The 17,866-nt window shown below is 37.0% G+C and overlaps 1 protein-coding gene across 9 annotated transcripts in view; it reads right to left on the reverse strand.

Annotated features, from left to right (window-relative positions):
* Positions 1-17,866, reverse strand: part of TRPS1 (transcriptional repressor GATA binding 1) — a 212,633-nt gene that overhangs the window by 144,466 nt on the left and 50,301 nt on the right. For 8 of the 9 annotated variants that reach the window (XM_021546559.3, XM_021546561.3, XM_077782361.2 and 5 more), the window contains 2 exons: positions 11,383-12,512; positions 3,028-3,631 (listed from right to left, as the gene is read on the reverse strand). In XM_021546559.3, coding sequence (XP_021402234.1) covers positions 3,028-3,631; positions 11,383-12,512 — 1,734 coding nt within the window. The remainder of the gene's footprint in view (positions 1-3,027; positions 3,632-11,382; positions 12,513-17,866) is intronic. The other variant, XM_077782366.2, reaches the window with a different exon arrangement.

Here is a 17,866-nt window from a genome sequence, read left to right on the forward strand (position 1 = left end):
GCTGCTACTATCAAATAATTACAAATTACTTGTAAAGAACCACTTTATAAATACAGAATAGCCAGTACAACTAAAGGGATGTGTTAGAAACTTTCTTTTTTAGTCCATTTCTCAGTGTTTATTCACTGAGTAATCCCAAATTTTTGGCTTCCTCTGTGTCAATCTTCAGGGGGAAAAAAATTAAGGTGTCCACAGTGATTTTATTATAGGTTTCGTTTCCTAGTCACCAGTCGTCCTGGGATACAGTGTTTTGCATAAGCATTCATTATGATACGCGTAGGATGTATTGAGTTAACACTTTGCTTTCAGAGAGGACCAACTTTTAGACAGCATTAGCTACTTCTACTAGCTATTTCATACTAGAAAAATAAATGTAGCAAAAACTAGGTAATTATGAGAGATTTGCTTAACAACACAGCACATTTTTTTTTTATTTCAGAGGATTACAAAAATTAGCTTTTTCAAGAATGGATGGTGAGTTCTTTTCTGAACAATTTTTACTTCTCTCTGGGCCCACTGAGCTTCTGGGCATACATATCTGTATGTCAAATAATCCTTGACACTAAGCTCCCAATGGTCAAGCCGACCATCGTTTTATCTTCTTATTCATGGCTCCAATACTGCATCACATAATTCTGCTGCAGAAAACTAAATCAAGAGCAAATTAAAGGAGTTGGGTTTCTATGATCTTTTTCACAGATTGAAAAGAAGAGGGAACTAGTATGACTCACAGAGTCACACTCCCAATATTGCCTATCCTTCAGATCACTCATTACCTTCAAGAAGTTTCAATTCTCATTTTGTTTTCTCTATCCATCAATCAGGACAAAATATGTAAGATTAGGGACTCTGTTCAGCAGATGATACAAGTTAATCTCCTTCCCCACTTTCTTTAAAAATATTGCAAGCTGACAAAAGCAACTTGACCAATTTTCAAAGAAAAGTGAAAATTCAAATATTATCAGTAAGGAAAAGACACAGACAAACAAGTCCTTGGCACAAGTCACAAAAGTAATTCCTTTTTGAAGGATGCTGATATGGTTTTATCAGTCACTATAAATATAATATGCCAATAAGTCATTATAAAAGAAAAGTAGAGTTGTACACACTTTAAAATGCAAGGAACTAATTTATATGCACTGTTAATACACAAAAGTAAAACCTTTATCTTTTTTCCAGAAAAGTATGGAATATATACGTTTTTTCAGACCCAGAAGTGATCAGTATGGAAGATACAGGATTTTTAGACGAAGAAGTGCTCAAAGTATTTCGAAATTGATAAAATAATAATTTGAAAAAAATATATATATAAAAGTGGTTTTGTATAAAGACTTTAAAAAAGCATCTGAAGTTACTTTTAAAATGACATAAGAAGCAGCCAGCATACAGTTTGCCATTCAATATACAGCAGTGGCTAAAACAGGTAACATAATGGCCTTATTCTATTATTTACTAAGATTTTAGGTCCTGCTACCAACTAAATTAAGACCGTTATAGAGTTAATTCTGCATACTACCATGTCTCTTTGCCGATTTTTGTTTGGTTTTCTTTCATTCTCTGGCAGTCAAAAAATAAATGAAAATATTTGAAAAACTGAAAATAAATTAAAATAATTTGGGTTCTGATAAACCACAAATTAAATGGCTCCTTCAGCGAATCCATCCGCACATGGCTAAGAACCAGTACAAGAACCGAAGTGAGATGGAACTAACACCATATGTACAGCAGGAATTCCACTACTGCATGGGTTTATGTATGTATTTTAATATATATTTCATGTTAGAGGAGAGAAATATAATCCTGCCATCCACAGTGAGCACACATCCAGATTAGCAACAAGGAACCCATCATACTCAAACTGCTTCTCATACACTTAAAATCTGAGAACAATAACTAAGGTACAAAAGTTTGGTCCCCAAAATTGCATGCAGGGTTTAAATTACAGACGCTCTGTTTTATAATTAGAATAGCTGAAGTATTTTTAAGACCAGTGACTTCATTTAAAACAGCTTTTAAGACTTCTATATGTACAGAGACAGAGATACCTGTGTATAAAATCTTAGCAGACCATGGAATGAAACATTTATCTTCCGTTTTACTTGTTACATGTGACATGTTACACTAATTGATGCTATGGTTATAAAAGCTGTTATAAAAGACAAAAAAGGAAACCAGCACATCGTCACTTCCATTCTAGTGAGCTTTGGCTGCAGACTGACTGCTCCTGTGGCAAGTTTCTATAAATTCAGACAGGGAGCAGCTCCTGAAAACATGTGATGACTTCAGGAGAAAAGCATTTATTTGTCTGTCTGTTCAGTTCCTCAGAATGTGAGATCTCTTCTAACTTCAGTTTTCTCTACAGTGGGAAAAACACACCTTGATGGAAGGGAAACTTCCTTGTATATAGATCCTTTTGTTTAAAAAAAAAGGAATTATTTGGTGGGACAAATATTTACCTTCTCTTATCACATAAGATCCTTAGATCCTTTCTTTTCTTCCTTTTTTTTTTTTTTCTGTTTCCAAGGCAACCAGACAAGTGTCAAAATTGATATATAATTATGCTACATCACAAAAAAAAAGTTACTTTTTATTAATATTTAACTCACATTTTGTATTCTTAGATATGTAGTAATATAAAATCCTGCTACAGTGCGAACTGTCACACCACCACAAAACTTAAGAGGTAATTAGTTTCAGTGTAACAGATGTGCAGCCTTCTAAATGTTCTAAACCTCCCTTCTTCAAATACATCACCAACCTGCACAATTAGCTGGAATGATAAAGAGCTAAAGAGTAAAAGCAGAAGCTTACTAATACTCCATCAATATTAAGATTGCTTTATGTGAGTACTTTGGAAAATTTACCTGCCAGTTTAACTCTACAAATTTGAGTCTTTCCTCACTTTTTTTTTTTTGTTTCCATGCCCTAAAAGATCCACAACCACGTTACTCCATTTGCACAGCTAATCAAACATAACATACATGCAATCATAAAAAAAAAAAGGAGGGGAAAAAAAAGGTTTCCTACCCGTAATAAGGACTGGGATTCATCTTTTGCCTTGCCATCCCCGGATCCAGAGTAGGACTGGGTGATCTGCCCGGCTTTCTCTGCTGCTCCGGCTGGGACACCCTGCAGGAAACCCTTGCTCTCCACTGCCAAGCCATAAATGGGCCTTGCGAGATGGGCAGCTTCTACATTTGGACTATCCCTTAAAGGCTTTGGCTGCTCTTGGCCAACAGACACGGGGGTCAGTAAGCCTAGACTGGTCTGTGTGTATGATGGGCTCCCCCTCAAAATGTCTGTTCCTCTCCAGGTCACATTGCGAAGATCATCACTGGGACTGTCAGTCCAGCCTTTCTCCTTGAGCACTTCCTTATCTTCTATCTTTTCCCTCTTCACTATGCTGTCAGATATGGGCTCCCCTAATTTGGGGTCTGGATTAATCAGACTGTAGACCTTAAGGTCAATTTTTGGCTCTTCCTTGATAGACGAAACACCATGACTGTCCTCCCCGTTGGCTGTAGTGATGTCCATCTCCTGACAGTGCACAGTGTTGAAGTGCTCTAGTAGTGACTGAGTGTCAACAGCTGTGAAGCTGCACTGACGGCATTTGTAGCAGTTGTGTACTCGCCTGGAAGAAAACAAGAAAGGCATTAACATGAGAGTCACCCCTTGGCCTCCCCGTTCAACAGTGGTTTTACCTACCAAGATTAAGAAAATAAATAAAACTTACAGTATGCCCTTCTCTAAATAAAGCAAGCAGGTTTACTTTGGTGTCTTATACAACAGGGTAAAAATACTGCTGATTTTTCTCCCCATGCCTTGCAATGGCCTCCTATTGTTCCTTCACATTCCACGGCATTATTCTAAAGTTCATAAAATTTTCACTGGGATTTTGTGTTTTTCTTCTTCAGTTTACTGCAATATACTTTTCACTTTCTGCTGCAGCAGAAACACTAAAAAACCATATTTTTCAACCAAAATCAAATAGTTAGAAGAGGACAGTTCTCTTGTTATTAGAAAAACACTTTATATAGTAAAAATCTATGCTAAAAAGTTAAAATATTTTTAAAGTCCTTTACTTTCCACCTATTGCATATACTTTGGCTTGACAAAGATGATTTTGAATGGAGCTCTGGTTAACTTATGGATGAGAATGCACCAAAGGACAGAAGTTTGTACACTGCTTGGATCTCTATGGACATTTTAATACAACTTAAAAAGATGCTGCTCTAAAGATAAAGCACAATAGTTGGCTGTGTCACTACAAACTGCATTTCCCGTCAAATATAGAAATTCTTGGGTAGAAGCTGTGGAACAGAGTGGAAAACACGCTTTCCTGTTTTTACCCTAAAAGCCTATAAAAAATACTGCATTAGTAAATTATGTAAAGCATATGTTGCTACATGAGAACAATATGTTAGCCACTTACTGCATCTATCATAGGAACAGAACACTGTTTATGAATTCTCTAACGCCATTAAGAATAATTGTTCATAACACAGGAGTGACCAGAGCCTTTCATCAGGCTCAGGGCCCCACTGTGCCCAGCATCCTACCAATGCATAGCAGAGTATCATCCCTGCCCTGCAGAATGTACAGAACTCTACGAGAGCTTCTCCCTACAGACATGCTCACAAATCCACACCCCAGGCATTCAGAGTCACAACAGTGTCTTTAGCCAAGCTAAAAAAATGAGCCTTTCGCTATCCACACAGAACAAAACTTGTATGAGAGATCTGTTACTGCCCTGACTCCAGTTGTTAGAATTAATTCTTTTAAGGCCAAATCTTTGTCTCAGTGAAGTCAATGGCAAAACTCCCATTGACTTCAGTAAGAGCAGGATTTGGCTCTTGGTGCATCTGCAGAATTGGAATGATACAAAAAATGTCCCTTTTAGACTATGATAGTTTAGAAGGGACAACTTGCCAAACTTATTAAACCCTCTTGCCTTCCTTCTCTCCTTTTGTTGGAAAAATAAACCATATGTTATTTACATTGTCTGATTTTCTTGCAGTTGTGTCAGCTCACAGACATGAGTACACATTCAGATTCAAGCTTTTCAGCCCTTGTGCAATATCAGTTTTCTTTTTGTCATTTTCTGTATTTATATTCATTTTAAGGGACTACATGGTCTTGTTCCATTATGCAAAAAAATAGATTCAGTTATTCTCCACACAGCCTTATGCCAACAAAACCTACTTGTGGGAGAGCAAGATGTGGGTTAAAATCCTGTTCTGGACATGTTCCCTTTCCTTCATTCTACAATTGTGTTTTATTAAAATCAGCTTGTGTCTCAATGCAACACTAATATATTCTCTCTTGAAACTCAATTCTTTTCTAAACCAAGCTTAATTCTCTCTTGAACAAAAAAAAAAAAAAAAAAAAAAGAAAGAGTGCTATCTGATCAAAACCATTTTATAAATACAAAAAGCCAAGTTATAAAGAGGGTCAGCCCTGTAAAGGTGGGATACCATCAGAGAAGTCCAAGTTAGACAGGGGCTAGTTATCTTAAAAGCCAAGTTAAACAAGACACCATTTGGGGCTAATGGCTCAACCACATACACTCCCCATGTGAAAGTTTATCAATCCTTTGGGACACTACTTAGCCCTAAGTGTCTCTTGTTTAACTTGGCTATTTCAATAGCTAACCCCCTTCCTAACTTGGCTCTCATCTATAGATATCACACCTCCAAACAGCTGATCTTTTTCTGCCTAATTTGTCTTTTTTTATTTTTCCATTCCACACTGACTAAATGTTTTTGATCAGGAGCCATATACACCACACTTCTGAGGACACAAATAAATGCTGAATATTAGATGCAGTTGTAACTACATGGCTGAGGCCCAGTTACAACTTATCACAACAATCCTTATTACATTAAAGGTTTGTTAATTTAAATTATTTCTAATTGGTTCAAAGACAGTTGTATAAGCATTCCTTCATTCTTCTATGAGACTGTGATAAGCACTGTGATATGGAAAAAATGAAGACATACTTCACTAGATAGTACCCAACAGGCTTTTTGTTTCAGAATGCACACTTTCCAGTGTGCATTAAAATATGCCATCAACATTATAAATCTTCATACTTCACACAGGTTTGTCCTGTGCATTAGTCTATCCCCAAGCTCCAAAATGTAAACTGAAGTTTGGACGGTCACACAGACACAGTCCCAAATAATAAAATAGTAACTATCATCGGCCATTAGAAAACTTTTGAAAGTTGGAAACTGATTCTTTCCCTGAACAAGGCATAAAAAGAAAATGTTTTCTAATCAATTTTCACTCCACCCTGACAACAAGCAGAGAAACAAATTGGCAATGTTTGATTTCTCTTTTTAATAGAAATTAAGCCTACTCTACGTTTCTAAAACCCCAAGTTACAACTAGAGTTGTGTACAAAGCTCTTCAAGGCTAAGCAACAAAATTTTAAGAATTCCAGTTTGCAAAGTACACAAGAAGCATTCCTGTGCATTACCTCAAAGTTACACTTTACAGCTAAACCACAGCTATACCATCTGAAACTCTGAATTCGTCTGATGCAATACTGAGTGCTGGTACAGAGCTACTCTAAGAGTAAAATCTTGGGATGGAAGAAAGTGATGCAAATGAAGAAGAAAACAGCACTCTTCCTTCTTTGTTATTGTTTATACAGCCCTCAAGCACACTAACAGCAGGTTCAAGCCATAAACTGGCATTCTCTGCAATATGGCATTGGATTGGCAATGTCATCCCATCCACTGAGGTCACTTAGCATTATTATTTTTACTACAAAATAAAGCAAAGTCCTGATTATTTGTGTACAGTAAAACATTTATGGCCCAATCTCAAGATTAAATATCAAGAAATTCAAGCAAAACCTTTGCTACACAGTTACATTCTGAGAACTATAAAAAAAATCATTTTTACTGAAAAGTACTTGAATTGGGCACTGTAAGATACAAGGGTTTTCCCTCGCAAAATCTTGAAGTTGGAGAGATTAAACAGTTGGGGTTTTTAATAGATTTAACATTCTTTATTTGAACTTCCTAACAGGCTGCAAGACTCCCAACACTAGCCAGTTGTTAATTAAGTCTTGTTGACATACTTCTAACTAGTCTGAAGTATTACAAAACACCATCCTCTACAAAACAAGTAATTTTTTTTTCTTAATTACCTGAAGACAGTCCTAGGCTCTAGGGCATAGAAAATATTCTGGAAGAAGATATGGCTGTTGTATCTCTTCCATTTTTTCACATTTTATTTTAATTATAAATATTATAATTACTACCATTTCTCATGAAAAAACAGGTTTATAAGAAAGTTAACTTTTGGGATGGGTACTACACTCAAGCTTATGGGGAAGGAAAATATTCAGAAGAAAAAACAGCCAGCAAAGAAAGGAAGAAAATGCAGTGTAGTGTTAGAATGGAGAGGAGACAGGGCAGAGTGGAGAGCAAGACTGAGATCAAAGCAGAGCAAAAGCCATTGGCAAGAGCAAACAAGTTCAGAGCAGTGAATTAAGGTGTCAGGAGGAAGGAAAAGGCCCTCATAGCTGCCGCTTTTGTTCACTGAGTGAAGGATTCTGCTCTGCTCTAAAACTGGGAGCTGGTGGGCCTCAGCTGAAATTTTTCCCAAGTTTCTTCTCTGAGGGAAGTGTCCCAAAGGTGCCACATTTCCATAATCTGCATATCTGAGACCCTGCTCTGGCTTTTTCTGCCTGAGAGTCTGAGGCTCAGTCCCAACACCCCTGTCCCCAACACCCCATCCCTGAGCTGCACCCCGGGTGCTGGGAAGAAGAAAGCCCCAAGCACCCCTTTGCCTTTTGCCCCCCTACCTCCTTTATCTTTGAGACACAAGCAATTATTTAATTAAATCAAAATTAATTTCTAAAGAGAACCTTACAAAACTGCTGCCATCTGCATTTTCAGAATAATTTATTAGAAAAATGTTTCTACACCACTGCCAAAGCTTTTATTTCATTTGAGTTTTTACATTTTCATACTATATTTTGTAGTTTAATGAATCACTATCCTACCTTGTTTTTAAAGTTTAGAGGATTTTTCAGCATAGCACTTCTACTTATAACTAGTACTGATCAAATGCTTTTTGTCAAATAAGGTTTTACACAAAAAATATTTTTCTTCTTCAAAATTGAAAAAATGCACTGTTTTCCCACATTTTAGTAAAATTATAATAAAAAGGAGGCACTTCTGCAAGAAGCTGCTTTGATTTTACAAAAATACTCAAAATTAATTCTTTTGGAACAAGCAGGAAAATAATCTCTAGACTAAATGAAACACCATGCAAAATCTGACCAAATGCTCAGTTTGATTTTTATCTAAATTAGAAGTGTTGGCATCCTCAGAATACCAGACAGTTTTGAGAAAAAACTAAGCTTTGCAATGAACATGAATAGTATCTGATTCCTCAGAGGTATAATGGAAAATGAGTAGTAGCAGAATTAGTGGAAAATGGAGGCCAATAAATCTTCTAGGGATTTATTTGCATAAGCACATTTTAGTGAGGTTTAAATACAAGTAAACTCAAGTGCAGTGTGATTCATTGACTTCAAATTTAAATGAACAGCTCTCAAATAATCATGTCAAGAAATACTGAATGAGTGCTAAGTATACATTTCTGTAAAAAGAAAAATTGGGAAGAACTGCTTTTGCAAATTCTAATACTGTTGCATATACATGGCTGCAAAGGAATAGCATTGGGATATAATTTTTTTTTTTTAGCTAGCAATACATAGTGAAATTGTAGATATAGAGTCAAAAGGAAGCCAAATAAATAATGAAATAAATTTAGCATGTTGTTCAGACATACAGCTTGAAAATTAAAATAACGCAGACAAAAAATATGTGAATCAAAATATGTACGTAGCATCTAAAGTCAACCCTGATACTCCAGATTATCAAGGCTAAATCTAAATACATGAACACCAGAACATTTTTTTCCACCACGTTAATGTTTAGTATTATGTTTACTATTAGAATCCATTCAGCTCCTTCTTATATAAATGAAATGGTTTTAGAGACATGCACATGTACAGCATTTTAAATACATCAGATGTACACAACGTGCAGCACATAAGCATTGAGACAAATTCTGATTAAGAAACAGAGATGCCCAGTAGGATGTGAGCTGACTGCATTAGCAAGTTTCTGTTTATCAACCAAAACTACTATTTTATAGATGTTCTACTTTTTAAAATCTGAACTAAGCTTTATCTTTAGGTCCTAAAATACAAAAAAGGAAAAGAAAACACATATCTGAACATGCCAGACTTCTACTTAAAAAAAAAAAAAAAAGAAAAAAAGGATGATAATAATAATAAAATCAAAAGTTATAATGCCTCAAAGTTTTAGTTGATAGAGTGAAAATTAGGTTATGGCTAGAAAAACAAAAAAACCTGCTGGACAGAGCACCTACCATAAAACTGAACTAACTTACCTGATTTCAAAAAAGATGGACAGTAGGGGAAAACAGCAGCAGTACAAGTAGAAAAGAAACAAAAATAATATCAAGGGGAAATTACAGGAGAAAGGGAAAGAAGTTAGCAGTTATGGGGACATTGTACTTTACACACATCCTCAGAGTAGTCAAGAATGTTATAGACTGGGGTTAACAGAGTGTGTTGTTCAAGTGTTTTAAACAAAATAGCCTAATCTTAGACAAACAATTTGAGACTAAAATGCTTAAAATGTATCTCTTGATTTTCCAAAGTTCAGTTCCCTGTAACTACTGCCAGAACTGTAGGATGCTGAGCCCTCTGAAGGAGCAGCTACAACTACACCATCTCAGACTTAGCACTTATTTTTGAAAGTCATGGCTTCTTCTTTCTTGGGAAAAAGGATCCTAGCTCGGCATGCTTGTTAAAACTTAAATTACCAGCTGCAGCAAAATAAAAGGTTGGATTCTTTCAGTAAAGGAGCCATTTCAATCTTCCAGTTATTTAACCACTAAAAAAGATCATGCCATGCCCCAGCAGCAGACAAAGTGCTGCCTATGGAGTTCTTCAGCATGGCTCAAAGCTGTTATAATAATGCTTGGAACTTAGATACCACTTTTCATCTTCAAAGCAGTTTACAAACATTAACTAATTAATCCACACAACATCCCTCAGGCCCACTTGGATCAAAAATGGGGAACTACATGCTGGGACCTGAAACCTCGTGGGCCCTAGCTCCAAATTAAAGATGAGCAATCTGCTCTTTTTTTTTTCTAAACAGACTCCTGATATATTGCCAATGCAGCCCTCTGTTGGGCAACATTTGGATGCCCCCAGCTTTAATCTCTATTAAAGTATCATGCCCCAGTCTGCCTTTGTTAATTTTGGATGTCTTGGAATCTATTAAATGTGGCACAGTTTCTTGAGCTTTTAACAAAGCTTTAGCTTTGAAAATGCATCTTCTTTTGTCTTCATTCTAGCTGGCTTCCACACAAAGATGTTTTAGATGAGATAGATACTGAAGTTTTCCGTTGTTGCTGACGCATTAGCCTTAACTATTAACATATTCAGCATGATTTTCTAATATTTAACATCACTTTTGCAGTGGCACGTAACTGTTGCTCTTTACAAACTCTAAGAGCCAGCTCCTCCTCTGATGCAAACTGGACTGCCAGTTTACAACAGCCCAGGAACTGACCCAAGAAGTTTAGCAGTGAGTTGGCTGCTACTATGACATTGTGTCAGACTGAGTCAGGAGACTGGCTGCATCCACCTCCAAATAGGAACATTAGCATTTAAAATAAATAGAATGACACTGTAAACCAGCAACACGAAAATAAGCATCTGCAAAAGGATCTTGGGGAATGACATCAACAGACAAAAGAGTGTCTGCTCCCAGTGGGAAACAAACACCAAAACAGCAGTGGGATGCTCTTAAATTAATTATTACATTGCTGGACTTGGGAATGGAAAATACTACAAAAAGGTAATACATTGAAGCACTGTTATGGAGCATAAAGGGTTCACAGTCTATCTTGGAAAGTAAAGCCATTTGTGTTCCCTGACTGAATGAAGATGCCAACTTTCTCAGAAAAAGCCTAAACTAAAATAGTACCTATAATACCTAAAAGATTCTGGGTGGAAAATAGCTGACCAAACCTCAAATATGCTGAAACTTTAGCATCTGCACACAAATCCAAATTTTCCTCTCCTCTGCACAGGTTTAAATGTATAATTAAATCCACCAACTTAGCTGGTGGTTTTCCAAAACAAAGTGGATGTTGGATTGGACTCTGGCTGTAAAGATTTATATCTATACACATTCCTATTTTGATTTCCAGTTTCCTCAAATGTTTGAGGAATGGTGACATTTAATTAAGAAACAATGGTGGGGGGCTGTTTGTTTGGGTTCCAATCACTAATCATTTGAAACTTCACCATACCTGTAGTGTCGGGAAATCTCTTCTTCCACCTGGGTGGTAAAGTCACATTTGGTACATGAGTGTTCTTTGTTCTCCTTGAGCGTCAGCGGCCCCTCTGCCCCTGGCAGGGTGTTTGTTTCTGGTTTGACATCAGACGCTTGGCCTTCGTGTGCATTCTCATAGTGGAGCAGGAGAACGTCCACGTCAGGAGTGGAGAATGAGCACTGATGGCACTGGTGTTTGACTCTAGAGCTTCCTGTCACCCCTGGAGACAGGTGCAAAAGCAAGAGAGCACAGTGGGAACAATTACTTTTTCTGCAAGCAAATGGGTAAGTAATTTCTCCAAGGTGCTTTTCTGGGCTGCAGAGGCCTCGGGGACAGAACTGACAGTGCTTAATGGTACACTTATGAATGTTGTGTAGCTGCTGATAGTGACGGAGAAGTGGGCCCACCACTATTACATCTGGGCCATGGCTCTTTGAATACCTAAAGTCACAAAACTGACAGTTGTAGCTTGTCACCATGCTGTCCTCCGCTCCTTTGCTACTCAAGTCTTTCTTTTTTGCCACACTCGCACCCTTTTCTGTCTTTGTCACTAACTCCCCATCTGCATTTTTGGCAAGATCATTCTGGTTAATGACAGATCCCCTAGAAAGCTTATCATTTAGATCTGGGTGGAGGCTTCCTGCCTGGCTTCCCCCATGCTGTTTGCTGTAATGTTCTAATAGTTTCAAAGAGCTGGACGATTCACAGCTGAAACTGCAAAATTTACACCAGTAGTAACTGGTTGTATCGGTACCATTTTGTCTAGAGGAATCTATTGGCTTGATGGGCACCGAATATCCAACTGGCGTATCATCTCCTGCTTTTACAGTGATTCTGTCTTGCCACTTCCCCAAGTCTCCAGAATCACATGGTCGAAGAGTAGGACTGGATTTATTGGAGTTTTTCTCTGAAGTTTTACCAGTATCAGAGGAGGGAAGGGCTGCTTTCATTTTGTTTGGGTGAGTCTGTAAGAAGTGTTGCTCTAGTTCAGTGGAAGAGTTGCCCATGTAGGTGAAATTGCAGAATTTGCAGCGGAAGTACTTGGTGTTGCCTTGGCAATCTGGAGTTTTCCGCCCAATTCCAATAAAGGTTCCACCTAAAGTAACCTGTGAATAAAGAATAAGGTCATTTTAGCTCCACTGTATATTTATTCAAATAGCAAGGAGTGGAAGGGGGGGAAGAGAAATAGAGAGTAATTGATTCATAAGTTTCTTTTATTAATCACTGCTACCATTTTCATTTGTACCATGTAAGACATCATACCCTAACATTTGTTGATTAATATTTTTGCGTTTCTCATAGCTGAATATATATTCTATAAGAATAACAAATATATTGATTTGCAGAAACTGAGGCAAACGTGCAGAAGATGATCTTAGTGCTGATAGGACTCTTCCTTCTTTCATTATATCATTAAATACTATCATTGACAGAAGATCCAATAATCAGTTCCCATTGCTCTGAACCCTTTGAAAGCAGACTTTCCTGGGAGTCTATACCAGGTATAGAAGAAAAAAACTGGCCCTCAGTCTTTTGACTTAGATGCTTTAATCATATTTGTGCTTTAAAGAAAATTGCTTTGTAATTCAAACAAGCAGAAATTTAATTTCAAATAACAAATCCAGTTTGCTGTGTCAGGAGTATGACCAATTCTTACAAAGATCATTCCTACATGAATATCCAGTATCAACCAGCATGCCTTTTCATAGAGCCATAGTGGCTGATGTCTCAAACAAAAGGCAGTTTTCTCAAGGATTACTCACTGCAGACATTCTCCAAGGAAATCTTCTGTTCCTCTCATGCACAGAGCTCAATTTAGTAAAACAAGGATGGAAAAACTACAGTAGAAAAATGGCATGTGGCAAAGAAAACTACCACACCCAAGTCCATGACATCACTAATTACAGACACAAAAAAATAAGGTAGGTCTACTTAACTGTTCTCATGATGTCTGAGCAAAATGCTCTGCAGGAATGGAAGAAGGCTTCCAGGGCTGATGTTATTAAAGCCCGTGTTCTCACAGCAAGGCAGGCCTGCCCTTCCCAGGAGTGCACCACACCTGCCCCTGACATCAGGGGGAGATTTGCTGCTCCTGTACAACTGGTTTGAAAGCCAAAGAAACAATCTCTTGACAAAAATGTCACCATTGCACAGCTTCTTTTCCTGAGTAGCAAATAGTGTACAGCATCTAGAAGATAATTCCCAAAAACCACAGACATCGACTCCTTTGCCATCATCCAGTCTATGACACATGATGTAGACATGGGTGGAAGCTCCCTTGTGGCATATTCTGTTTTTACACCCAGAAAATGTCTTAGAGGGAATATAAAATTCAACCTTGCAGAGTTTGATTTGCAGTCTCCCAACCAGTAAGTGTATTACTACATTTCTGCAGGTTTCAGTTCTAATGCATTAGGCAAATGGTCTAATTATTTTTCCTCTCCTCCTCAACAGCAATGCAGCAAAGATAAAATGATCACTGCTCCTTCAGTATCACACCAAATGGAAAGACTCAGACATACAGAGAGCATGATATGTAAATATTTTTAAATGCAATATTAATGACTTTTAGCCATTTAGCTCAGAGAATAAAATGCTATCCTTTATATCTCATCAGAATTGAGCATGTATAGTGAGGCAATGAGTTAATAAATCATGTTATAATGAGCTGCCTCTATTCAGCCTCCAGTTCTTTTTTCTATTTATTTTTTTCCTTAAGGAAGCAAAATCCTCATACACTGTTTAAAACTTTTCTTTAAATACACTGAAAATGGCTTTCTGTTTGTTTAGGAAACATATCTCATTAGGCAATGGTGAGTCAGGCAGCCAAATCACTAGGACTTAGCTGTAAGAACATTTTCACTTTCACCTGGGGCTCCACATTCTGCCATCAAATTATGAACTTGGTTTTGGAGAGGTTCTTTGCAAGAGGGTTGTTTAACAGATCTTCTGTAGAGCAAGAGTTACTTCTCTTTATTTATTTTATGGCAGGCAAGAACTGGAGACAAAGCCATGCTGAGCCTGATCCCATTGACAACAGTGGGATCTTGGCCTGCTTTCCAGTATCTAGTACTTAAGGTCTTCATCCACTGCATTATTTCAATGTTCTTAAAGAAAGCAATGATGGAATTACAGTAAACACAAAAAACAGTAGTTCACTGCATGATTACATAAGTTGCAAGGTGATCTGGTTTTATTCATTTTATTAGATATGTATGTTTGTTCTATGCATGCACAGAAGACTGGCCAAAATGCTTTACCTTAAGTGGCTCTAATGAGTAAATACATTCATTACCCTCAACTGTCCAGACACAGAGTTACAGATAATAAAACTATTTTGCAGATACTGTGTGGACACCAGTTACAAGTTCTGAGTGACAATAATCCCAGCTGCTAGTCATTGCTAATTACTTTTATTTCAGAACATTGGTAAAACATATAGTACTACCATTCTCTACAGTAGACTGCAAATCACATCATTTCTGTAACTTGTGCTAATCCTGCTTAGTGGTCTACACAGCAAGTTTGTGTTCCATGCTAATACATCCTTCTCTGCATCACAAGAGGATAAAGTAGAATTAAATATTCCTACAGTGCTGTGTGAAGTTCTTGTAATGCGGGAAACACATTTTACACCACTGGAATGTAATTGATTACCAGTTATTGGTTGGAATTTCCCTGAATACCTGCCACAATTCAAAATAATTCATTGTATTAGACCATGTATGTGAAAAGTAACTCTGAGTCATCTTAATGTTATTGTAGTCAAAAGCCTTCTTGCATACATAACAAAGCCTACTGAAAAGCTCCACGAAGGTCATCATTCAAAGACAACTAAAGAAACTGATTTCCATGCAGAGAGGTTAGGAAAAGCACTTGAAGTGACAGTATAAACTAAATCTGTTTCAGCTTTCAGCCAGCCACATTTGAAAGAAACCCACACATTTGCAGAACTGTTTGGATTCCTGCACTTTGTTCAAATCTTGGCTTGACTTCCAGATTTTCCAGTTACATGTTGTATGTCTATAGCACTAAACTTCTTCACTGGTGATGTAATTGTCCTTCACCTTCTGCTCTCTCTGATCTGCCCCACAAAGAGGAAAAGTAAAGAAGAAGAAGAAAGCAGAAGGATGGATGGATGGATGGATGGATGGATGGATGGATGGATGGATGGATGGATGGATGGATGGAGATAGATGATAGACAGTTAGATGGATAGATAGATTAGATAGATAGATAGATAGATAGATAGATAGATAGATAGATAGATAGATAGATAGATAGATAGGTAGATATTGATGTATACATGCCATAGAAATCAATATCCACATTTCTGTGTGGTATCAGAAGTGATAGATTCTTGTATTACCCATTTATTTCATTCTAATCCCAACAAAATTTAATCTCCTGCTCTGTTCTAACAGAGTCACCTTTCCTGAAGTAGACACTTCAGGACCTAAACAAGAAGAACCTAAACAAAAGCAATGCTAAACTTCTGCAATTCTGTTTTAGCACTGGAGTCCAAAGCTGCTAACACAGCTAGCAGTAGTCATGAATACAGGTACAGCTTGTAGAGGAAATGTAAGAGCAACTATAGATCAACAGTTCCCTCAATAAACAAAGGAGAAAATTAATCTTCACAATTCTCTTTTTAAAGAAAACCTAACATACAAGTTCAGACTGTGGAAACATTATTTAATTCTTCCCTTCACTGTCATTTGCTTATGAAACCTTGGGATTATCACTTATTTCTGCAACATCTCAGCTATGGCAATATAGCTGGCATTAATTATTACAATGTATAAAAAAAGAGATATTAGAATGGTTTCTCCATTCTTGTGCTGGATGTGGTTGCACTAATATTTTTTAAAAATTACTCTTCAAAGCCATGTCTCATTCTGGGATTAAACTGAAATCTATTCCACAGTAAGATTTCCATAAACACAAAACTCTTAAGCATTAAGTTTATTCATCAATGGGGAAAATTGTCAAAATCTGAAGCTCATGTGTTAATAAAACTAAGCTATCTCCTCCAACACCACACACATTTCCAAAAATAGCCAGAAAAAGGACAGAAGATAACACGATAATTGACAGTGTTTCAAGATGTACTTTCTAAAGTATGTTGGCAAGTACTTCAACAAAGCTGTGTAACTGCACTATATGTTTCTATGTTTCCAACAGATATGTCTACATTAATTAGTCAAGACAATGATTTCATGGAATAGATGGACTTGAGTAAATAGAACTACTTTCCTCTTTCTTTTTTTATTTAAATGGGTCTTTGATTGTTATTTTGTCCTTGGTCCAAATGCTACCCCTATTCTTGCTCCTCCTTTCAAAATTCAGTCCTAAATTCCATCATGCCAAAGCAGTTTTCAAATACTTCTTACAGAATCTAAAAAAAATCGCCAAGGAAGAGAAAATCTGCCCACTCCTGTAATCACGTATTTCATGCAGAAAATACTACCAGTAGAAACTATATCCACATAAGAGGTTCACCCAGAAGGATTACATGCTGAGCGTAAAGCTGTCTTTGACCCCTGGCTTCTTCTGCAAGTACTGATTAGAATCCATCTGCATCGGAACATCAAACGTTAATGAATTTTTTTTTTTTTCCTTACCTGGGTTACATCTTTGGCTAATCAGGAGGTGAAAGGCTCCAGATCCCTTACCAATCTTCTGAGCCATCCAGTCTGCCTTTGCAATTACTCTTAATCTTCTAATCCTAAAATATTTTCTAATGCTCTTGTTTATTCATTTGCTTTGTGCAATATAGCATCCAGAACATTTTAACCATCCCACATTTATGAAGTTCTTCATGTCATGCAGGCCAGAACAGATTCCTGGCTTTCATGCAAGTTTGTGTAACACCACCCAGTTCTCTAACCTCCCCTGTGGAGAATTCACTCCTTCTCACTCACTCTCTTTCTGCATTTAAACTAAGAGAATCTTCAGAGTACATTCTTAAAACTATTTACTGTGATTAATTTATAGGTACATAAATCTATGTTGCACAATGAGGCAAAAACTCAGGGCAAACTCCTGGCTTTCTGTGCTATTCATACTTACCAAAACAAGAAAGCAAACTATTGGATCACATTCATTCAAAGTAAGTGCATTCTTCTTGAGATTTATTCTGTTGCCATTGAACCCAAAACAGTTTTTGTGTCATTAGAATTTTATAAGTATTTTTAAAACAAAGACTGTGACAGAACAATAACAGAACTTCAATTAAGGTCGGGAGACCAGATGTGCAAAACCAACAAAAGAAAGAAAGAGAAAATCAAGACTTTCATTTGCTAACTAGTGCTACTAGACTAGTATCTAAAGAAGCACTATTCCTCCTATTCTCTGTAGATAAAATTACCAGACAGTTCCTTGGCTACTGTAAACTCACACAGCCTTACAGGCTTAGAGGCAAACTTGCACTGATTTATACCAGAAGAAAACTCAGTTG

Source organism: Lonchura striata, chromosome 2, assembly GCF_050655825.1.
Source record: "Lonchura striata isolate lonStrDom1 chromosome 2, ASM5065582v1, whole genome shotgun sequence".
Taxonomy (NCBI): Eukaryota; Metazoa; Chordata; class Aves; order Passeriformes; family Estrildidae; genus Lonchura; species Lonchura striata.